The sequence below is a fragment of the Periplaneta americana genome, chromosome 11 (genome assembly GCF_040183065.1).
Source record: "Periplaneta americana isolate PAMFEO1 chromosome 11, P.americana_PAMFEO1_priV1, whole genome shotgun sequence".
NCBI classification, from domain to species: Eukaryota; Metazoa; Arthropoda; class Insecta; order Blattodea; family Blattidae; genus Periplaneta; species Periplaneta americana.
In genome coordinates this window covers 145,925,827-145,951,903 of record NC_091127.1, presented here as the reverse complement: position 1 = coordinate 145,951,903, position 26,077 = coordinate 145,925,827, and the positions used below count along the sequence as shown (strand labels likewise).

The 26,077-nt window shown below is 34.3% G+C and overlaps 1 protein-coding gene across 1 annotated transcript in view; it reads right to left on the bottom strand.

Annotated features, from left to right (window-relative positions):
- The window catches only part of LOC138708553 (uncharacterized), a 77,660-nt gene that overhangs the window by 33,846 nt on the left and 17,737 nt on the right, over positions 1–26,077 (bottom strand). The window contains exons 4-9 of the mRNA XM_069838668.1: positions 24,373–24,520; positions 24,045–24,299; positions 20,506–20,717; positions 18,278–18,563; positions 16,020–16,145; positions 13,139–13,327 (exon numbers count right to left, since the gene is read on the bottom strand). Of these exons, the coding sequence (XP_069694769.1) occupies positions 13,139–13,327; positions 16,020–16,145; positions 18,278–18,563; positions 20,506–20,717; positions 24,045–24,299; positions 24,373–24,520 (1,216 nt within the window). The remainder of the gene's footprint in view (positions 1–13,138; positions 13,328–16,019; positions 16,146–18,277; positions 18,564–20,505; positions 20,718–24,044; positions 24,300–24,372; positions 24,521–26,077) is intronic.

Here is a 26,077-nt window from a genome sequence, read left to right as displayed (position 1 = left end):
TAAATGAGCAAGGAAATAAATAAGTAAATAAATGAGCAAGGAAATAAATAAGTAAATATATAAGGAAATAAATAAGTAAATAAATGAGCAAGGAAATAAAGAAGTAAATATATAAGGAAATGAATAAGTAAATAAATGAGCAAGGAAATAAATAAGTAAATATATAAGGAAATAAATAAGTAAATAAATGAGCAACGAAATAAATAAGTAAATAAATGAGCAAGGAAATAAATAATTAAATAAATGAGCAAGAAAATAAATAAGTAAATATATAAGGAAATAAATAAGTAAATAAATGAGCAAGGAAATAAATAAGTAAATAAATGAGCAAGGAAATAAATAAGTAAATATATAAGGAAATAAATAAGTAAATAAATGAGCAAGGAAATAAATAAGTAAATAAATGAGCAAGGAAATAAATAAGTAAATATATAAGGAAATAAATAAGTAAATAAATGAGCAAGGAAATAAATAATTAAATAAATGAGAAAGAAAATAAATAAGTAAATAAATGAGCAAGGAAATAAATAAGTAAATAAATGAGCAAGGAAATAAATAAGTAAATATATAAGGAAATAAATAAGTAAATAAATGAGCAAGGAAATAAAGAAGTAAATATATAAGGAAATTAATAAGTAAATAAATGAGCAAGGAAATAAATAAGTAAATATATAAGGAAATAAATAAGTAAATAAATGAGCGAGGAAATAAATAAGTAAATATATAAGGAAAGAAATAAGTAAATAAATGAGCAAGGAAATAAATAAGTAAATAAATAAGCAAGGAAATAAATAAGTAAATATATAAGGAAAGAAACAAGTAAATATATAAGGAAATAAATAAGTAAATATATAAGGAAATAAATAATTAATAAATAAGCAAGGAAATAAATAAGTAAATATATGAGCAAATAAGTAAAGAAACAAATGAGAAAACAGAAGCAATTGAGCAAATAAGCAAACTGAACAAGAAAAATAAGCAAAACGAAGAAGTGAAATTAGTAAATAAGCAAATGAAATTATCAAAAGAGGAAATAAAAGAAACAAATATACCAATAAAATAAGCGAAATGAACTTTCACTATTTTTCCTACTTTTACCATTTTTCTTATAACATTACATTTTTGATATTCTAATAATATTTACTTTATTTTATCTATTTCTGTTTCATGATATTTACCAATATTGTTACGTCTGTCATGGGTGATAACTTGAGGAACTTATTATCATAATTTTTCTTTGGTGTGTGTACTTACTAAAATTGTGTTCATTGTACACTTTGTACTTCACTATTTTGTTATTATTATTATTATTATTATTATTATTATTATTATTATTATTATTATTATTATTATTAGTATTATTATCTCAATAAAGCGATGGCTTTTTACCAGATAGATGGGGCTGGTTCCTCTCAGATCATGAGAGGTTTGTGTTTGATAAGGTACCTATACTGTACGTTTTCTTACATAAATTTTGTTTGATTTACTATTCCATTCCCAGAGGTTTCCCCGCTAACATCATATCAATATAACATTTATGAATAATCTCTTTGTCTTATGAAATAAAATAAATAAATATTATCTTATATTTGCACAGACTATCATGCAGTAGGTTTAGAGAAGTTTTTATTCCTCAAATCCGATAAATAGTTTTATTTACAGATAATTGGCACTATGATAATAATAAATACTGATCCCAGTGATCTTCATTTTGTGGAACTTTTAACGATAGAATTATCAGTCAGATTTTTTGTCAGAGGATTGAGGAGGCCACATATTCATACTGATAATTCTATCGCCGAACACTGTATGAAGTTCGTACATAGATTAGTCGTCTGTATGTGCCGTCGCAGAATCCCTCTCAGTGAAATCACCAATAGAGGGAACCAAAATAATTTGCATATAATCTTGGCCATTAACATTTTGTTAAAAAAAGTGTTGTTTTAGATTAATTTGAAATCAAGCCATTTTCGAAAACGGTAGGAGATTAGAGTTAATTTCTGTCATTCAGTCTACGATCCTAGTTTTGTCCTTTAAATGTGCAGAAATTTGATCAGAATAAATGTAACATTTTAAAATTACTTTTCAGAACGCAAAGTTACATTTGTTCGAATAAAATTTCTGCACATTTAAAGGACTAAACTAAAATTATTTCATATTTTAATTTTGAAAAGGTGGTGTAGACCGATAAGCAAATTTAATAAAGTGGATATAGGTTAAATAAGTCCGTCTTCTTGCTTATTAAGTAATGTGTAGTATTAATTATTAACTATGTCACATTTATTGATTGGATTAACGTTTTCGGCAATTGTTTGCCATCATCAGATCATCATAAGTATCATGTTATACACACTGAATACTAATTACAAATATAAGTTGAATGAAGTGATATTCGGGTAAACAAACATGGTTACCACTTGACTAGATAAATGTTACATTATAATTAGATGTGCATTGACTCAGCTGTTTACATGAACAATATTTTCATTTTCTCATAAATGTTTAGATTGGACACAAATTAAATTATGACGTGAAATAATTACATATATTTTTGAATTTTCATGTGGAAGTATTGTATTCACATAGTACTGTGGAGGCTGTGGTGTCCTTTGTTAAACGTTGTTTTGTGGGTATTGAAAATGGTTATCATATTAGTAGTAGTTTTTATGATTTCTCAAAGGCTTTCGACACAGTTTCTCATGAAACTCTTTTACTTAAGCTTAAATATTATGGTTTTAATGGTCTTAGTGTAAAATTTTTAGCGTCTTATTTGAATGATAGGCATCAATCTGTTTTGGCAAATGGTAAAAGGTCACAGTATCAGGTATTAAAACATGGTGTGCCTCAAGGCTCAATTTTGGGACCTTTATTTTTTATTATTTATGTTAATGATCTTCCCGACTATATTCGGGATGGATGTTCTGAGTCTTTCATGTTTGCTGATGATTTAGCAGTTAATACTATTCATAAAAATGTGACATATTGTCTATGGAACTTGCTGATGTATCAAGAAGGGTTGTTGATTGGTGCAGTGCGAATAACCTTATGATTAATTCTAACAAAACTGTTAAATTAAACTTTGGTATTAATCGTCTTACTACTGTTAGCAATACTGCTGTTAGGTTTCTGGGCATCTTTCTTGAGCCTAGAATGGGATGGAAAACTCATGTTGAGTATGTTGCTAAGAAATTAAGTAAAGGCCTATATATGTTAAGGTTGTTAAGGAATAATTTACCTAACAAGGTATTGTTTACAATATTTCATAGCCATATACAAAGTCGTTTAAATTATGGTATTATTCTTTGGGGTCACCATACTTCTGCTCAAGCTCTTTTCATATTACAAAAGAAAGCTTTAAGATTAATTTATGGAGTACCAAATGCGACTCATTGTAAACCTCTTTTTATAAGGTCACAAATCTTGACATTGCCGTCTATGTATGTATTGGCCTGTCTCCTTTACATTCGGAATAACATTAATAATTACACAGCATGTACTTCTGTCATAAATATTCTACAAGAAATGATACAAATTTATATATTGACAAATGTAAATACAGTATTACTCAAAATAGTTTTCTATTCTTTGCTTTTAAATTATTTAATAGTTTACCTCTTGATATAAGGAATCTTCCATTCCGAGTGTTTAGGACACGAATTAGGACTATATTATTGGCAAATCCATTGTATGATGTCGATGAGTTTTTTAATATTCATGTATCTTAATTTGTATCCATTGTATGATATCATGTATTTTAAATTGTATATGACGATGCCATACATGTTCCACACGTTTTTGCAAAATAAACTATCTATCTATCTATCTATCTATCTATCTATCTATCTATCTATCTATCTATCTATCTATCTATCTATCTATCTATCTATCTATCTATCTATCTATCTATCTATCTATCTATCTATCTATCTATCTATCTATCTATCTATCTATCTATCTATCTGTCTGTCTGTCTGTCTGTCTGTCTGTCTGTCTGTCTGTCTGTCTGTCTGTCTGTCTGTCTGTCTGTCTGTCTGTCTGTCTGTCTGTCTGTCTGTCTGTCTGTCTGTCTGTCTGTCTGTCTAATGCGTAAATTGAAACGAGCAGATTATGAACATGCTCAATGCTAAATAATTACTATATTTTGAAAACTTCTGCTATTGAGAATTACGTATACATATGTCAGATGATCACCCAATGGTATTGCATTTTATCATAAATGTTAAAATTGAACACAGAATGAAATGTGAAACAAGTACATAGGCTATTGAACTCTTCATGTTCCATATATTGCATAAGTTCCATTGGGTGATTACTTGACATATATATATATATATATATATATATATATATATATATGTAATTCTCAATAGCAGAATTTTTCAAAACATAGTACCGGTAATTATTTAGCATTAAGCACGTTCGTAATCTGCTTGTTTCAATTTATGCATTAGCTGGAATTCAATACTTCCATATGAAAATTCAATAATATATGTAATTATTTCACGTCATAATTTAATTTGTGTCCAATCTAAACATTTATGAGAAAATGAAAATATTGTTCATGTAAACAGCTGAGTCAATGCACATCTAATTATAATGTAGCATTTATCTAGTCAAGTGGTAATCATGTTTGTTTACCCGAATATCACTTCATTCAACTTATATTTGTAATTAGTGTTCAGTGTGTATAGCATGATACTTATGATGATCTGATGATGGCAAACAATTGCCGAAAACGTTGATCCTTTCAATAAATATGACATAGTTAATAATTAAGACTACACATTACTTGATAAGCAAGAAGACGGATCCATTTAACCTATATCCACTTTATTTAAAATTATTTCAGTCATTTATTATCCTAATACACTGCTCTCTTAAATCGACTGAACATACCAGGAATTAAATCAATGGCTTTTCCAAAAAGTGCTATGAAATGTTTCATATAAAACATTTTTTATGTCAAAAGGAAGCAAAGTCGAACAAAATACTAATTTAACTTTTTTGTTTGAAATATCTCGAAGAATAACTTCCTGAAATTAATGGCATTATTACGATCACCCTTTATAAATCTCCTACCACACGAGCAAAATATTCAAAGATGTTTTACGTCTTTGATACGGCGCAAAAAGTAAAACTTTCGCACCGACGCGACGAAGAGAGAGTTTTGCATCAAGTTAGAGAGACAATGTAAAAATTGCCATAGTAATTTAACGTATCCTTAAGAAAATAATAAGCCGAGTAATAATGACTAACAAATGATGCGTGGATGACATGGGAAATTGAATATAACTCACCCATCTCGAGGATGAGTATACGAGGAGAAGACAACCCCCGTAGTTATGCGAGCAGCTTCACCTAGGCTCCAGGTTTCATTACTGAACAGCAGGACCCTTCCAGCGTCTTATATGTTGCCTAGTCTCGCCTCCCTTATTTTAAGCTTTCATAAACTTCCGTATTCTTTGCAGAGGGTCAACAATCCTACGTAGCGACATCCTCCAAGGGGTCGGCGACGCTTCGACCTCGTGTCCGCCACCTTCACATTTTGTTCTCAATTAATTTTTTATGTTCTTTAACATAATATGCCACAGTTAGTTGTGGTATTGATTAGAAACTAACAAATTAAATATTTTTATGTAAGTATATACCGAAATTTCATACTTTCTAATTTCAGTTCGCTGACAGACTTGCAAAGAGTTCATTTATCGGTAAGTACCAAGGCCTCTAATTCAAGTATTTCAGATGCATTTCTTCCCAAAGTAGAAAATTTTATTTCTATACTAATGTAATAGTACTATTTTTGAACAGCACAGAAGTAATTTATATAAATCTCTGTTGTTGTTATGTTCTGAACTTAAATTATTTGTATACTGATAGCTTGATCTTGATTGCAAGAACTTTATTAACCTTTCTCGTTTTACATGTTCTCCAGGTTATATTCTCTTTTCTGCCCTTTTCTCATGAAAATCTTTAATTTTTTCCCAGCGCAGCGGAACGACAAACCCTGGAAAATAAGTTTGAAATTGTGTAAATATGTTCATTAGCCAAGAATGCCAGACCATTATTTCTTTCATAATGTTCACATTTAACATAGGCCAGTGGTTTCCAAATTATTTTGAGTTCATGAGACCCTCAACTTCTACATACATTTCTTCAGTTCTCCAGTATGCTAAAGTGTTTCATAATGAAACGAAATTTTTCAGATCTCCTTGTCTTTAACCCTTCAGCACGTCCGCTCGACAGTGGCCTATTGTGCACCCCGAATTATGGAATGAATGAGAATGAGGTGTACCAGCCCACCGGCCGCATGAAACCCCCATCCACTCACCCAATAGGCCGCCTACATCCCCGAGCCCTCGGAAGTGCTCTTAAAGAATGAATCCTGACAGATATATTGCGAAAGGTTTGAACCCAGAGATGATTTTGGAGAGAATGCCCCTCCTGCAAGCTAACGATGTGTCATGACCTGAATATGCCTATGAAATGAGATGATGAATATGAGTGGTATGATACGAAATCTAAATTCTTTTTCCACAGGAAAGAGGAAGGGAAATGGGTCGTGGCAATGAAATTCCAACCCGGCATTTTCCTAAGTAACTGTGGAAAACTACGGAAAAACCACATTCAGGTTGGTCGGTCCGGGGATTTGAACCACGGACTTCCCGAGTACGAGTCCCGTGCTGAACGCATGAGCCAACTCGCTCGGTTTGTCTTTAATAAAAATACTTTGTATTAATTGAACCGAGGTGGCATGAAAACTACTGTCCTTTTTTTAACTTGGAGAAAAACCGAATTCAGTTATTATGAAGACATTAATTAGAATCCAGTTGCGTTTGTATTCCTGCCCAAGAATTTTGATAGCTTCCCCAACCGAAGATAGCGATGACCCTGAAGTTGAACTGTACAATTTGGAAACCATTGACATAGATAAAATGTACGCTTAATTGCGAATAGCTTGTGTATTGTATTACAAGTTACTGTATAAAAATTGGAATTCAGGGGGGAATTTATTGCAAAGATCTAAATGGAGCCATCTGCAAACAGTTAATGACACTGACGAATTCTTTGTGGCTTATAAATGGAGGTCCGAGATTTCAGAAGTCGCTTCGATGCCGACCAAATTCTGTGGCATGGAGAATTCTAGTGTGTAATTATAAGGTTATGATTTATTAATGCTCCTGCTAAGTTCGATGGTTTCTGTTGGTGGTCATTATGTATCGAACGTGTCGCCACTCACAAGTGAATTACGCAAGAAGAAACCTGGTGAATGCCCTGAGTCTTGTGCTACTTTTCTTATAGTTAAAGATATGGAGACTCATTTGAACCTATTGACAAATTTAAAAAAACTTTAAGCTAAAAAATTCCAAAGAAGAATAAATTTTGAGGAGGCAACTAAATTTTCATGTAACGAAATCAATGCAATAATTAAAACTATTTCGATAAACACATGGAAAATTATGATGACTATTACACTTTTACTACGTCATACTAGTGTTGACCAATAAAACGGTACGAAAGGACGCCTTTCAACCAATCATGGCTGCTTATCGCACAATTTTATCGCTTCCCTAGCATTTGTTTTGTTTTATCGCTTCCGTAGCGTTTGTTTGTTTTCATCACTACCCTAGCATTTGTTTCTTTGTTTGCCAACATTTCAAACTGCAAATTCTTTACGTTACTATAAAACATGCTTTGCGATCGTCATTTGTTTACATCATAGACAGTCAACTGAAAATGGCGGCTTCGTTCAAACATTTTGGTGAAAGTAATATTAGTGACATAGAATTTTAGTAGGTCAATTAATATTTTATTATATTAGAGTACTTTATTTCTTCTAATATTTATATACTTTCTTCCAGCCGTGTAATAGTCGATTAAATCCTACTGGAGTTTTTATTTTCTCTAGATAAATCAAAACCTCTAGTGAGATTACTGTTGACTATTACACTCTTACTACGTCATACTACTTTTGACCAATAAAACGGTACGAAAGGACGTATTTAAACCAATCATGGCTACTTATCGCACAATTTTATCGCGTCCCTAGCATTTGTTTAATTTTATCGCGTCCCTAGCATTTGTTTAATTTTATCGCGTCCCTATCATTTGTTTCTTTGTTTGCCAACATTTGAAACTGCGCTGGTCTGGACGTCAAACAAAAAAAAAAATATATATATAAAATTACAAACCACTCCAGTCGATGCACAGCAGTTTCAAATATGACTCGCATTGGCATTCAAGAACAAGAATTAATAAAAATCAATGATCATACCTATGCATCTTCTGAAATCCGATTTACAAATAAATGAAGAGCACAATTCGGAAATCCTGAATAAGTTGAATACACCATGTAGGCCTAAATCAACGAGTTCCACTTTTATTACGCACACGTCCAATATAACATCAATTGAACCACCAACCACATTCAAATTTGAAAATTGTAATTCAATAATTATTCCTTTTAAAATTATTCATTCGGAAATTCTGAATAAGTTGAATACACCATGTAGGCCTAAATCAACGAATTCCACTTCTATTACGCACAAGTCCAATATAACATCAATTGAACCACCAACCACATTCAAATTTGAAATTTGTACATTCAATAATTATTCCTTTTAAAATTATTCATGTTTATTTTTTATGTCATCGTCGTTAATTAAAACTTTTCTAACACTTGTGTATATTAGTTAGGTTATGTTATAGCTTCTGCTATATGATATTATGGATAGTCACGTACCAGAGATTGTTTAATATTAAGATTTATTGAAAATCATCTGTCAAGTGACGTTGATTACTGGGATTCGGATAATTGAAGTTTTAATAATAAAAATGAAACTGAATCAACAAAGCCTTCTTGACTAGTAACATTGCCATCGTGTATAATAGATCGAGAACTTCTCTACGAGAAGGCATTGTTCACTACTGCCATCTAGCATGCATCTAGCGTAATATTTGTAATGTTGAGATGGTACAATAATACATTTGAAGACAGTTGTATTTTCGTAAGTCAATTAATATTTTATTGTATTGGAGTACTTCGTTACTTCTAATCTTTATATACTTTCTTCTAATCGTGTAATAGTCAATTAAATCCCACTCGAGTTTTGATTTTCTCTAGATAAATCAAAACGTCTAGTGAGATTACTGTTGATAAAATATCATGTCGAAATTCAGTTAGGGCGTAGGCCTATATATTTCGCGTGTGCTTCTCGTTTTCTAGGTTCTCTCTTGCGTGTAAGTAGGCACCTTAATGATAATTCTGAGAATATGTTAATGTCCTTTTGTTGTGTCGTAATCATTTCCTTTGATAAGATTTCATGTCTTTCACTAATCCCTACATTTACCATTTTTCTTATAACATTACATTTTGGTGCCTCAAACCTGTGATAAATAATTATATTCAATTCAGTTCAATTAAAAGTTTTCTGCCCAAGGCAGTTCTTTCACTACAAATCCAACATTCTCCAATCTTTCATTTTTTATGCCTTCAACTTGGTCTTCGCATATGAGCCATATAACTTAATATAACCTATCATCTGATATCTCTTTTTGCCACGAACTCTTCTTCCGTTCACCATTCCTTCCAGCACATCCTTCAGTAGGTAGATTCTTCTCAGACAGTGACTCAGTCAAATCCCTTTTCTCTTCCTGATCGCATTATATGAAGAAGAATGGAGCTTGTGAAATGGTCAGACAGAATAAGAAATTGCTGTGTTGGAAAGAGTGGGTGAAGAAAGAATGATGTTGAAACTGATCAGGAAGAGAAAAGAAATTGGTTGGATCACTGCCTGAGAAGAAAGTGCCTACTGAAGGATGCACTGGAAGGAATGGTGAACGAAGAAAAGGTCGGGACAGAAGAAGATATCAGATGATAGACGACATGTCGGCCTAGTTGGCGCAGTTGGTATAGCGCTGACTTTCTATGCCTGAGGTTGCGGGTTCGATCCCGGACCAGGTCGATGACATTTAAGTGTGCTTAAATGCGACAGGCTCATGTCAGTATATTTACTGGCATGTAAAAAAACTCCTGCGGGACAAAATTCCGGCACACCGCCAACGCTGATATAACCTTGGCAGTTGCAAGCGTCGTTAAATAAAACATAACAACATAGACGACATTAAGATATATGGATCATATGCAGAGATTAAGAGGAAGGCAGAAAATAGGGGAAGATTGGAGAATGCTGGTTTTTCAGTGAAAGGCCTACTGTTGAGTAGAAAACATGAATGAATTTCTCTAAGAATATATATATATATATATATATATATATATATATATATATAAATTAATAATAAATCAATACATCAGGTAAATCAATTTAATAACTCTACCTTTTATGAATAATTTGATAATGATAACGAAAATGATGATGATGATGATAATAGTGATCGCAATAATAATAATAATAATAATAATAATAATAATAATAATGAAGTAAAAATAATATAATACCAATACCGCTGTATGTAATTGACATTAATGTGGTGTGAAATTGTGTAGCACATGTAAAACATAAGAAAATTTCATAATAACCCCATGAATCACTTGAGAAATTAATCCAGTTTCAGTTGTCTCCCTGTAAAATTTCTTTTCCGATGTCTTCTCCAAACCAATTCCGTACTATTTAAAACTGATAATATTAGCTCATTTTGAAAACTACTGTCAAACCGCGCAAATCTCTACTAGAGTTGGACAAATATGAAAATAGCTGTTCATGTTAAATGTGTTAAAAAAAAGACGCGTACTTTGAGAGGAGAGAGTAGTTGTCTTCTTCCTTGAATTGCTGTCTTGTCACGTGATATGCGAAATGAAGCCGTGACATTTAGTCCAATAAAAGGTACTGAGGAAATTATTATCACTAATGTTTTTGCATTAATGTCATAAGCAAGAGAGTCATCTTAATTATGAATTAAATATTTGACCTGTTACATTTTCAAAACAATCGCAAATAAAAGAAACATGGCAAAGGAGTTTTCTGCTCTAAACTTCGCGCTGATCCATCTCTTCGCCGGTTGACTTTGTGTCTGAAGATTTGAAAGATTTTCACAGTACCAGCAAACGTTTCGATTTTTTTTAAATATAAGTTCAGTAAAGCGAAGACTGCAGGTATAGATTTTGCGTTAAAATGGATGCCTAAGGACCTCAGAAAGGACTACGAAAGTTTGATTAAAAAGAGTACAGTACAAAGCTATCCTTATTAGTAAAAAGCACTCATTTTTTTATTGTTATTCTTTAATTCATTTTGTAAAATTCTGTTAGTAAAGGCACTCATTTCATGCATACCTAAATTTATAAACCATTTTTAAATTTATTTTTGAAATATTGTTAGCAATGAAGACTTCCTATGTCATAATACAAATGCCGCTACCTAGTTTTCATTTTTTTTAGTTCAGTTCTAAAGTTTTGTTAATAATAACTGAAGAATGGGCCGTAATAACATTGTAAGTAAAATTTTTATGTGGTTTATAAAAACAATGAAAAAGTAAATAGAAGGTAAAGTCAGTACATTTTTACATTGAAATCTTACTCTTCACAAATTTGTCGCTTACAGCGTTATGCTTTAATTTATCTGACAAATAATAATTTTTAATTAATCTGTAAAATATTGTTAACAATTATTTCAATATTCTAATACCAAAATTGTTGCTGACTTCCACTCTTGTCCTGATTTTATCTTCTTAAGTTATAACCATCGTAGGTTCTATCTGACAACTCCTCACTTGAAAAATATGTTTCAGCGTAAAAAGGTTCTATCTGAAAAATTATCGTTTCAGCAATGGGGATATGTTAGACATTTGATTATGAAAATCATACCAAAGATTGTTATTTCTTAATGATAGCAAATGACAAAATTCTATAACAATTGAATTAAAATGAAAATCATTTTTTAATTCAGACCTCAAGCCTCTCTCCAGAAAAATTACAGGAAATGCAAGTAGAACGTTTTTATTCTCACATCACGACTTGATGAACTACTCTTTGCTAGTTTAAATGAGGTAAATTCCAGAAAATACTGAGATTTCAAATTGTGGACTTTACTTTTCCATTTTCTCTTCATTGGCATTGAATAGTGCCTCCAGTTCTATACTGTTCTCCGACCAGGAGATCAACCGTGAAAGGAATGTGCTTACTATTGCGTCATCTATTGGAGCGAAGTAGATAGATGATATTACTGTTATAACGTCAGTTTAAAAACCATGCGCTCTCCTGCATATGTTATTTCCTGTATGGAGAGATTAAAAGACCAGGACATTAACAGTGATCTAATTTTGTAACTAGGGTAGTATCAATATGTGTGTGTGTATCATTGTTATTGTTTGTGCTGTGAGAGCTAGCCAATACAGATACGAGTACCCTTGTGTGTGACCTTATGACATCTTATGACATCAACAATCATTCATAGCATTACCCCGCTTCATCTCAGTCACCAAAGACTTTCTCGTGGTTGGAGTACAGTATAGAATTGTTGCTTTTCAGCTATCTGTTGCAAGTACAATCTCACAAAAATCTAGTACAAAATTTTCCAATCAGTTTTATTGCATTGGCTTTCGACTATTTCAATTCTCGTGCAGTTGGAAACGCGGTAAACACTGTCAAAAAACAAAATAATCACTACTTCCTCAAAGCAATAAAAACGCACATGCGCACTCAGTCGGAGCTCCAACGCGATAGTTTTTCGAGGAAATATTTTTTGGCCACATACTAGGGACAAATTCCAAGCATCTGCCGTTTGTGCTGATATACTTCGGTACGTATACCGACGCACTAGTCTAAACGATAAGTCCTTCGGTGTAAACATGGTATAAGATATTAATTTTAGAGAAGAGTAAGGTTGCTATAGCAACTCATAGAAAATCAGAAGCAAGGGTTTGCTATTTATGACCTGCATATGATTGCCAACCACATGCTGAACAAATGTCAGAGATCAACTCTGGTCCCATTGTAGCATAACATTTGCAGTATAAGAATTTGTCCGTGGGCGAGATGATGATAACCACATCAATATACCACTGTGTAAGACTTTGTTATGAAGGTACTCTTCTATGTTGTAGCGCTGTTCGTCCGATGTGCACTCGAGTTCGTTCAATATCTCTGTCGGTGATCTAGTGTAGGAGTCTCGGATTCCAGTGGTGCAACTTCTGGCGAGTTTCGTCCCAATGCAACTATTGCCTTGCCGGTCATCTTCTGAACCAAAAGGAAGAAGCCAATGCCAGTCAGGACTATCCCCACCAAAACCATTATCCACTTGACGCCATCTATTATCATGAAGATCGTGAAAATACTTTTCAGCTGATTCACGTACTTATCTTCTAACTCTAGACCCTGTGGAAGAAAATGAAAACGTCAACGTAAGCATTACATTATAAAGAAGAAGTGAAAATACTGTTTACTCTGATAAGATAAAAGATGGTGAAAAAACATAATAAAATTATTTTTTAGCATATCAACCAGATAATTTTACAGGTACCTCTTTTATAACCATTGGTCATTTTCAGGTAAATTTTAACCCTATTTCTACAATGAAATTTGACGTGTATATAGGGGAGAGTTGGGTAGTATCGGACATCGGGTAATATCGGACAGTGAGTTTCTTTCATCTTCCATCAGATGATAGTACCTGAATGACATGATTACGTTTCTGTGATGTCGCATACAGAAACGTAACCATGCCATTCAGGTACTACCATATGGTGGTAGATGAAAGAAACGGGCTGTCCGATATTACCCGATGTCCGATACTACCCAACTCTCCCCTAAGTTTTCATAATATTATATGTACATAAATACATTTACTTACAAATGCATTTTAGAGAACCCGGACATTCATTGCCGCCCTCACATAAGCCCGCCATCCGTTCCTATCCTGAGCAAGATTAATCCAGTCCCTACCATCATATTCCACCTCCCACAAATCCATTTTAATATTATCCTCCAACTACGTCTCGGCTACCCAAATATCTTTTTTTTTTTTCGGTCTTCCAACTAACACTCTCTATGCATTTCTGGATTAGCTCATACGTGCTACATGCCCTGCCCAACTCCAATGTTTGGATTTAATGTTTCTAATTATGTCAGGCAAAGAATACAATGAGTGCAGTTCTGCGTTCTGTTTCTCCATTCTCCTGTAACTTCATCCCTCTTCGCCCCAAATATTTTCCTAAGCATCTTATTCTCGAACACTCAACGTCTGTTCCTCTCTCAAACTGAGATCCGAAGTTTCACAGCCATAAAGAACAACAGGTAATACAACTGTCTTATAAATTTTAATTTTAAGTTTTTTGAAAACAGACTGGATGACAAAATATTCTCAACTGAATAATAGCAGGCATTTTCTATACTTATTCTACATTTAATTTCCTGCCATTATTAGGTTGAGAAGCTAGGAAATTGAATTTTATTGTATCTTATTTTATTTTTATACATATGTTAAAGTACATAGTTGTATGTTCTTTTGTTTAACTGTTTTTTTCATATCTTACATTTATATTTATTATTTGGATTATTTATTCAAATTTAGTATGAAATTGCATTAGTTGTAATTGTGATAATGGTGATGATGGTAGTGGTAATGATATTGTTATTAGTAATATTTATGTTGATAATGGTAATAATAATAATAATTATTATTATTATTATTATTATTGCTATTTTGTTATTAACTTTTTACTATAATAATTGCATAATTCCTTTGCTGTGGTCGTGCCAGAGAATCAGTCCCATTCCGAGGCTTATTTGAAGGATTCGTAACAAGCTGTTTTTTTAAGATGATGGGTTGTTAGCCCTTCGCCCAACCCCCAAGCTGGAGGATCACCCCTCATCGGCTGTCCGCGACTGCTTATTCAATATATTCGCAGCTACCCTCCATATCTGGAGGCCGTCTCCTCGATCCGCAACCTGAGGACGCGCCATGCCGTGGTGATAGGGACCCACAATACATACCCATTATGTCTCGTGACGAGAATATTGTACGAAATGGAAATATAAAAATTGGAAATTTATCTTTTGAAGAGGTGGAGAAGTTCAAATATCTTGGAGCAGCAGTAACAAATATAAATGATACTCGGGAGGATATTAAACACAGAATAAATATGGGAAATGCCTGTTATTATTCGGTTGAGAAGCTTTTATCATCCAGTCTGCTGTCAAAAAATCTGAAAGTTAGAATAAAAAACAGTTATATTACCGGTTGTTCTGTATGGTTGTGAAACTTGGACTCTCACTTTGAGAGAGGAACATAGGTTAAGGGTGTTTGAGAATAAGGTGGTTAGGAAAATATTTGGGGCTAAGAGGGATGAAGTTACAGGAGAATGGAGAAAGTTACACAACACAGAACTGCACGCATTGTATTCTTCACCTGACATAATTAGGAACATTAAATCCAGACGTTTGAGATGGGCAGGGCATGTAGCACGTATGGGCGAATCCAGAAATGCAAAATTATAGAGTGTTAGTTGGGAGGCCGGAGGGAAAAAGATCTTTAGAGGGAACGAGACGTAGGTGGGAGGATAATATTAAAATGGATTTGAGGGAGGTGGGTTATGATGATAGAGAATGGATTAATCTTGCTCAGGATAGGGACCAATGGCGGGCTTATGTGAGGGCGGCAATGAACCTCCGGGTTCCTTAAACGCCGGTACGTAAGTAAGTAAGTAAGTAAGTAAGTAATAATTGCATAATTATAGCACGAATGGTCTTTCAGGCTCGCGCGAACATCATGTATACATAATATTATGTATCAACTTCTCACTCACTCACTCACTCACTCACTCACTCACTCACTCACTCACTCACTCACTCACTCACTCACTCACTCACTCACTCACTCACTCGTATTGTGGTTTGAGTAATTGGAGTCAATCGTAATAGAATCTATGAGTTTCTATTGACAGAGAATGTGTACGTTGGAATCTGTATTTGGTGCTGACCTCCGATAATTAATTTCCTTACTGGTTGCTGACCGGAAGCTTTCCGAAAAATATACAATAATTGCTGTAGGTTCTATTACAGTACTGACCTCGTCGACCCACATGATTGGAAACATGACTGTACGTAGATCCCTCATTAAGGAGTACTGCTTCACACTGTGGATTTTTATGTTGAACTGCAGTCTCTTGTAACCCAACATCGGCGTCCCGGTGAGCTGCAAATGAAAGATTACGTTATAGTATTGTCCTAATTTCCGCATTTTTACAATTTTCGGCTGTGGTAGCAATGTTCAACGAAAATGTTGCGTAAGGATACAACCACAATATAAGACGATCTAATTTCTCTAACGTTTCATCCTCATTCGAGACAATGATTCGTCTGTGCTTTTGTGTTCGTTGTGTTTGACGATCTGAAATATTTGGATAAGGATGAAGTGTTTTCTGTTTGTCTTCTTACTAAGTATGCACGAATGTGTATCTGCTTGCATATAGATCTGTATATGTATTATGTACATGTGTAATGCATGTGAAGAGTACAGAGGAAAAACCTGATAAATCACGTTTTACTTTTTTTTACAGTAGAGCAAATTAAAAGTTTCAAGACCCATTATATTCTATTGTCTTTGCATTATCATTCTTAAAATTTCTTTGGACTAATGAGGTTGTTATTATGTAGCCTACAGTTGAACTTCACAAATCTACACTACCTGAGCTATTACATGACGTCTAAAACAGAAAATCGATTATTTTGGACTCATCAAGATTTTCCCCTGTGCTTTTCATGTGAATTTGTATGCATGTTCTTTTATGTTATGTTATGCACGTGTGTGTGTGTACGTATGCATGTATGTATGTGTGCGTGCGTATGTATGTATGTATGTATGTATGTATGTATGTATGTATGTATGTATGTATGTATGTATGTATGTATGTATGTATGTATGTATGTATGCATGCATGCATGTATGTATGTATGTATGTATGTATGTATGCATGTATGTATGTATGTATGTATGTGCGGTGTTTGTACAGGATGTAACTAAAATTTATGTCAAAACTTTAGGGGCATATTCCTATCATATAGAGCAGCGGTCATCAGCACAGTGCACTCTCGGGCTTAGCGTCTCTTACCCGCAGTATTCCAATGATAGGATTTCGTTCGTGCCAGAAATTACGTCAGCAATAATAGTTTAATGAGTTCACACAAGCATTAAAATAAGCATATTTATATAATTAATAAATACTCAGGATGTTCGTTTATAATGTCAATAACCTAAAAATATAGGTCTCTTCTGAAATTATTAACAGGCCCAGTGAAAGAAATGGACAAGCCACAAATCCCGAGATAGATAGATCCGAGGAATTGGTACAAACAGTTTTTAGAAAATGTCGTAATTTAATATCGGCCGAAATTAGATTTCTAGAAAAAATATACAGGATCAAGTTTATTTGAGAGTTAAAAGTGCCCGAAAAGTAAAATAAATTGGAGATAGCAATATCAAATCATGATTGATTTGAAGTGGAATGGCTCTTGTGCTAGGACAGGAATATGAAGAAACAACACAGCTTCAGTCCAAATAATACTAATAATAATAATAATAATAATAATAATAATAATAATAATAATAATAGTGAAAGTAATACCAATAATAAATATAAAAACGACTATGATATTATTTTCATTTTTCTGAATTTCAAAGTATGTCATATTAGTGTTTGATCAGCATGAATGTTATTTATGTAATAGAACTATTTTTATTAAATTTCAAAACTCACGATTAACTCAAAAAGTTTAAGCAATGGAACTACAGGTTGCATTATCAGTGCAAATAGTAACCTATGATTGGAGGGATAGCTCAGTTGCTTGGAGTATCCAGACGTAACGAGCCCAACAGAATAGGCAACCCCTCTGGTCGTACTTATTTGCCCTGATGATGGATTATATAGGATGTATACTTCGTTTCATAATGTCTGACAGGAGAAGTAAACATTGCCGACAGAGGAGGAGAGAAGCACAGAGATGTCATTCCACGCTTGACTTGAATTTGGGCGGTCTGAAGCGTTCTATCCCATCCCAACTTCAAGACAAACGTGTAAAGAGACCTCTGCCATTGGTTGAAGAGTAATTATAGTTCTCTCTTCTACTGCCAGCAATGTTTACTTCTGTCAGACATTATGGAATGAAGTATAGTTCCGAAAAGTTGGAAATGTTAAGTTCCAGGGGACCATGAAATATTCAAAAAGTTTATTTCTGGTAACATTCTCCTTGAAAGTCTAAAAACGCATATAATCATCGTGATTGCTTGAAATTCAAGATCTTACTTTGCTCATTGAGTAGGCTGCTTACCGGTTCGAAGTGGAGCGTGGTCTCATGCAGAGCCTGTTGAGGGTTCAGCCCTGTCACCCCTGTGATGTAGTCTTCGTGTGACAAGAAGAAGTGAGGCAGGGACACCGTCAGAGGGGCTCCCACACAGCGAGTCAAGTCGTGTACGCCCCTCTTCACACAAGTTTTTGGGGTAGCGCAGTAGCACTTGAGATCAGGGTCAGAGGACATGTCACCAAAATCCGCCCTGTAAATGCTTCCCTTGATTCCCTTGAAGACGGTGGGACCCGCATACTGTGTATCCAACGCTCTGGAATCAGATAATACTTTCACAAATAAATGTGAATTTTGAAATCGATTATTACATAAACATGACATTCTACCTGATAAACGAATATCCGGCCCTACTCGCTTGCACCGTGTAATACGAAAAGCATTAATATCGAATTTAGTCATTCATTCCTGCAAAATTTGTCACTGGGCAACAAGTTTTGACTTTCCTGTCATTGCAAGAACTTCGAGATGTAACATAAAATATTTCAGGTGTCCTGAATCCAAATCTGCAGTCGGTTTTCTTGTATTACATCAGGATTTTTGGTAAATTGAATAGTTATATAATATTCAGTGGCCAAATTTATCAATTTCATGAGATAAGTTTTCTTTATTTTCTTTTGTTTTAACCTGCAAAATAATTATGCATTCACTGTCCTAAGTAACTAAAGATGTAATATAGCCACAATTTCTGATCTCTTATCCATGTCATGCGATTATAATAAACATTAATATAGCTAATTAAGATCTTAGAGAGTCACAAAAATCTCACCATCATATTTAGGAACTAATCCATCCTAAATATTTTCTCAGAACATCTGCCATGACACTCAGAAAACTTAAAAAACTAACACAAACGACTTGTGGCCAAAAACGTGCACAAAGTAAAAAAAAATGGATAAATGCCATACCTGCTCAGAGAAACAGAAACAAATTAACACACATGTGACGTAATATGCATGTTGGAAGCTGTGACAGTTGCCCCTTATCTTCATCATCAACCTTACCCATTCCCTACACTACACTTACACTTACCTATACAAGATATAACTCTCCACAGAAACACATCATACATTGTACTAACTGGGCTGCTTTTATTATATTCCAATCTTTAGATCTGTATTTTACTTTCTTTTTTCTATTATGGTATTATTTTCACATTGTTTAGTGTCGATTTTGTTATACTATTATTTTTTTATGTTCGACCATGCCGAAATGTAGTAATTACACACCTGGTAGTAGCCCTTTAATGCACCACATTAAAGTACACCTATTCATTACACTTCAGTTGTTCAGCCAATGAGAAATCACCATTGTACCATTATAAAACCGCAAGAATCGATTATTCTCGGATATGCAATCGAAAGACAATTAGCGAAAGGTCACGGAGGCTGGAAATCCAATACTGTCGCAGAAGGTTATGTTCTGTTACTATAATAATTAGCGTTAATTGTAAATAATATTGAAATAAATTCAATTTGTCATCTCGTTTTTCAATTCTAAATTAATTTCCAGGTTATATCAAAATTAATGTTCATGTTATTCTCTAGATTATATCAAGGTCAATGACATTCGTCTCTCGGAAAAAATCAATACTTTCGCGTCTGCGCTCATCTCACAATTTAGAAGGTCACTTCCGCTCATAGACAAATAACTTCACTTAGATAGCCATAACATGAATACTTATGAATAATTTCAAGTTAGAAATATGGTCGAGCATAAAAAGTCGTATAAAACTTGCCTATAATGGTAATTAAGACGCTTGTATGAAAATTATGAAACTCGCTTGCGCTCGTTTCATAAACAAACGTACTCGCATCTTAATTACTACCATTATAGGCTCGTTGCATAGTGTACTATTTTATAACTTTTTGTTAAATTTCACTGTTTGTATACTTTGTGACCTATAGAGTGTAAGAGAAGGTTCTATGACCTTAACTCTGTCAGTATAAATAATAATAATAATAACAATAATAATAATAATAATAATAGTAATAATAATAATAATAATAATAATAATAATAATAATAATAATAATAATAATATAGCATGGCCCGCCGAAGTAATGTGCAACTTGAAAATGGGCCACAGTCCTGGCATCTGTCCGCAATATGCGGAACCTGAATCACGCAAGTGAAGTGGGTAGGCATTAGATACACACATACACACATAATTGGAGACGATTTTCATTGTAAGATTACCTGCACAGATCGGGTGCATAGGCCTGTATGGGCGCCCCTTCCTTTAGGAATGGCGGGAAGATGCTACCGTCGGTGCCCTTGTATTGGTTGCACTGGGGAGTTGTCCACGCAGACATCTGAGGCTCATTCTTGTACGAAACTACACGCCCCACTTCCATGACATTCTGTATGCCCCGCTTCAAGCGTAGGCGTTCCTGCAAGGTCCCATTCTTCTGTAATGAATAGATGTGTATGGTACAAATTTCATCTTGGATCGTTAAACCAGCAGGTAAATGTCAATATCAATCAATCACACCCATCGTAGTGTCCTAATACGTACATGGGGGGTACACTCACTTTGTGACCTCTCTGTATGTAGTCATATTCTTGTCTAACATCACATGATTTTTTGATTTCATAAAATAAGCTTAATTATTATTTCACAAATAAAAGAAAATATGTCACCGAATGAACTGACATCTAATAGGCTGTGTAATTTTAATATTTAAGTTGAAGATTAGCTTCTGTAATGTATTTCATCAAAACGCAATAAAACACTTCCAGTTCTGTTCTAATCGCTCCAAACTAATCTCTAGTTTGCATCTCAGTATTTGTAATATAATTTCACCTCCTGTATGATAAGAAGAGAAGTTCAATGGGTCGATAGATTAAGAATATGATATTGTAGATAGGTACATTATTTATATTCATACCTTTATATCCCTTTATATATATACCTTTATATCCTTTATATGCAAGAATTTTACTTGAAGCAAGTAAAGAGATAGGTTTGGAAGTAAATTCCGAAAAGAAAAAGCATATGATTATGTCTTGTGACGAGAATATTGTACGAAATGAAAATATAAAAATTGGAAATTTATCCTTTGAAGAGGTGGAAAAATTCTAATACCTGGGAGCAATAGTAACAAATAGGCCTATAAATGACACTCGGGAGGAAATTAAACACAGAATAAATATGGGAAATGCCTGTTATTATTCGGTTCAGAAGCTTTTATCATCCAATCTGCTGTCAAAAATTCTGAAAGTTAGAATTTATAAGACAGTTATATTACCGGTTGTTCTTTATGGTTGTGGAACTTGGACTCTCATTTTGAGAGAGGAAGATAGGTTAAGGGTGTTTGAGAATAGGTGCTTAGGAAAATATTTGGGTCTAAGAGGGATGAAGTTACATAAGAACGGAGAAAGTTACACAACACAAAATTGCACGCATTGTATTCTTCACCTGACATAATTAGGAACATTAAATCCAGGCGTTTCATATGGGCAGGGCATATAGGACGTATGGGTAAGTCCAGAAATACATATAGAGTGTTAGTTGGGAGGCCAAAGGGAAAAAGACCTTTAGGGAGGCCGAGACGTAGATGGGAAGATAATATTAAAATGAATTTGAGGGAGGTGGGATATGATGGTAGAGACTGGATTAATCTTGCTCAGGATAGGGACCAATGGCGGGCTTATGTGAGGGCGGCAATGAACTTCCGGGTTTCTTAAAAGCCAGTAATTAAGTAACTAAGTACCTTTATATCCCTTACATGAATTATTTCTTATGAGTGAATGGTCTTTTTCGAAATAGTTTCTTAATTTCCAGGGGCTCTTTGTGAATCTGTGGTATACAAATCTCCCGAGAGGAAAATTTGTGTAGGTTTTCAGTTGTTATTTAACGACGCTTATCAAATGCTGGATTATTGAACGTCAATGAAATTGGTGATTCCGAGATGGTATTTGGCGAGATGAGGCCGACGATTCGCCGTAGATTATGTGACATTCGCCTTACGGTTGGGAAAAACCTTAGAAAAAAACTCAATCAGGTAATCGGCCAATCGGGAATCGAACCGACGCTCAAGCGCAGCTCCGGATCAGAAGACAAACCGCCTCTATCGACTGAGTTACGCTCGTAGCTAAAGCTTGTGTAACGTAGCGAGTTGTAGTAATACTTTAATCGGAATTTTCAGTGTCCTGTTAAAGTTAAATGTATTTTTGAACCAGAAAACTTGTACATTTCTCTTGTGCAATAGTAGTAGCCAAAGAAATGCTGTACAGTACCAAGTATTGTATGATGAGTTGTTATATAATGAAAGTAGTGCTACTGTCACTCAGTATGACTGTGATATGTGTCGCTCTACAATTAATAATTTATATATTGATAATGAATTTAATTCTTAAACGGTGAAATTACTTCTCACCACGCCTCTTACATCAGACGTTAATTAAAGTAAAGGAGCCAAATCGGATACTTGTCTCATTAGGAAACCTCTTGAATACGATATCTCTAGAGGAAATGAAGTGCAATAGTTTCACGTTACTTATATAGGGACATCATTTTATTTTTACTAACATTTTTAATATTAACCTGGCTATACCTTTGGATTAAATTTGAGAACCGGAAACACCGTTTGCTACCCCCTTTCACGACTGGAGTTCGATGATACTGGCGTAAATACAAACAAATCATTTTACTAGGTATAGGACGGAAGAAAAGTAGTTAATTTATGTAAACTATGAAATATCGCGATTTTGATTTTGATAATTTTCATTACAATCAATATACAGTACAGTATTAACAATAAATATGTTTACTCACGAACTGAGTTATCCCTGCGGACGTATTCATTATGCAGTGTGTAATATACTGTCTACAGCACATTAGCGTACAATATAGAGAATGAAATTAAATTGAAAAATAATCATACTATGGATATTAAACACGTTTTTGAAAATGGTGGCCGTTCATTTCGGTACAGGCTTCAGTTCTTTTGTGCATATTATCGCACTATAGACTATTGTACCTAATTCCAATTACCAGTTTCGTCCTTCGTACTAGTAACTCATGTTGAAATAATTCTGTATCTACTCTATAAAAGAGTACCTTACGTACTGTAAATTCAATCTTCACTTCTGCCCGACCCGCACAGATAAAATTACTCAGACATGTTATTTGCTATCCGTCCAAGTGATTTTGTCGCATGATCTTAGAAAGAGGGGAAATAACATGACAGTTAATTACTTAACGAATTCCTTTTATTTAAGTTATTTTAAACAGTTGTATAATATTACGTAGACGTCCAATTCCTAACAGAAATTAATGTTTTCAGAAAAGAGCCAAGACAGCCCAGCCACTAGTCTTTACAGTGGGGAGAACAGAAGCTGGTGGGGGAAACGGACGACAGTACCTGTGCTAAAATATGTTTCAATATTGAAAGCTCTTTCGTCACTGGAAAACGCGAACATATTTCTGGAACGTACTATACTCACTAACTCATTACTGTTTACTATATGCGGCCTTGGTTCTGTATGGAGGAGAGTTGGAACTTCATTAGTAGAAGGGGTGGGCGTGAAGTACATTTAAAAACTCGGATACAATATTGAAGTAAAAATAAAATGATGTCCCTGTACATGAATGATGATGATAATGATAACTGGATTAATAAAATTGCCCTAACAACAATATTGTCCATTATTTGTATAATTCTAAAATTACTACTGGAATTCAGACTTTATACTCCATGATTGTCATGTAAAACATGAGTTTGATCACTTACCCCACCAAAGAAAGAGAACTTGAAGGCATGCTTGCCAACTTTGATGAGGTCCTTGCCTTGCACGCGCATCAATGTACAAAGCATGCGGGCTGTAAAATCCTTAATTGTGCAGTTGATGAGCACACCTTCGAACATGAGGTCCTTCGCACGGGCTGTAAGGAAGACTGACTTCGGATTTCCGAAGATGTGAGGGATGGAACGCGTGATGAGTGGTAGCATGGCCTTCATGTCCTTCTCGGTGGAGAGCACCATGCCCTGCAGCATGGGGAAGAGTTGTAGTTACCGGATCAGAAACAAAAGCTAACGGAGGAGAAATGAGTCCACTCACCAGGACGAGCATATGCGGGATCGTTATCATTTCGTCCCCCGTCAACGCTCCTGACTTGGCCTTGTTGAAGTACCACGTGTCACGATTGCTGAAAGATATACTGTCGTCCTCCTCGTGGTCCAGCAAATCCGCCTTGTGCTTATACTCACTGCAATACAATGGCACATTAAAAAGTTTCAGAAAAGAGCTGTTAGTGCATTTATTGATGCATAATAAATTATACAAACTCATGTACACAAGATCCTTCGCACGAGCTCACACGGTCATTCGTGCTGTAACTATGCACAGTTTGAATCTTCAAAACGAAAATAATGCCTACTAATAATAAAATAGTGAAACAACAGTTATTATTATTACTACCGTTATCATTGATTACCACTATTATAACTAATCTAACTTTATACCAAATTTCACAAAAATAATATAAATAAAATAAAAGGGAGATATGAAAAACATACACGCACAGTGACACACACACACACACACACACACACACACACACACATATATATATATATACATATATATATATATATATATATATATATATACAGTATAAACAATTCAATTTCTTGTTGAAGCTGCACCAAATAATCCAAATAATAAATATAAAGGTAATACAGTATATAAATAAAAACATACACACGCAATAAAATACAAAAGACACAGTAAAAAAAACATTATCCCCTAATTATATCATTCGCTCAATGTTAATATTACTCATTGCAACACTAATAAATCTTTCCCTTATCCATCGGCTCCCTCCCCCTCGGCCAATTCCACCCTCAACTGTCGAACTTTTGCCATACATTTTCCCACACTGTCACAGGATTTAATGCTGTTTAATACAACGTATGTCACCAAGTGCCCCCTGCTAGATGTAATGAAGGACTCTGGCAGGAATCGTTTCCTCAGAGCTTCTGTGGCTTCACACTCCGATAAAATGTGGTGTGATGTCTCGCCTCTACCGCAAAGAGGACATATTCTCGCCCCCTCTTCATTGACGATTTTAAGTGCCCTCCAGGCTCCTAGACGAAACCAGATTAAACCCAGTCTACCATCTTTGCTACCTCCATAGAGATATAGTTCGGCCCCCCAATTTGTTTTGATCATCGATTGGATCTCCAGAGCAACCTTATCCCTACATTCCCCTTCTGTTATTTGCCTGTCTATATCCTTCAGGCGTGTCTTGACTTTCCGCCAGACATTTCGCTTGTTCCTGCAATGTTCCGCGATTATAAATCCCATGCCTATTTCCTCCAACCCTCTGCGTAATCTACCTGCCCAGGTTACTTGGTGAATTAAGTGCATCCAAAATAAAGGTATACAGGACAAATGAAGATGAAATAGTAAAGTAAACTTACGACTTCGACAAGGTTGCAATATGTCGTGTTCAGGGGCCGATCTTAATGTACTGTAGGTAAATATTGACTAAATTACTAGACAACAGATGCAAAAGTTACAATTGTATTAACCATCCAGTACTCGCGTGGCATACATTTGTAATCCACTGCTGGTTATTACGTCATCACATCTGCGCATACAATATTGATTACTTTTTCTGTTGCAGTTTAACTCTAATGTCTAGAATGTTTTTATGTAATTGTGCCTCTTTTCTGTTTAGTAATATATAATATATGTTTTACAGTGGATTAAAAATGTAATCCACGGGATTGCTGACGCCAGTGTTTTTAACAGGTGATGA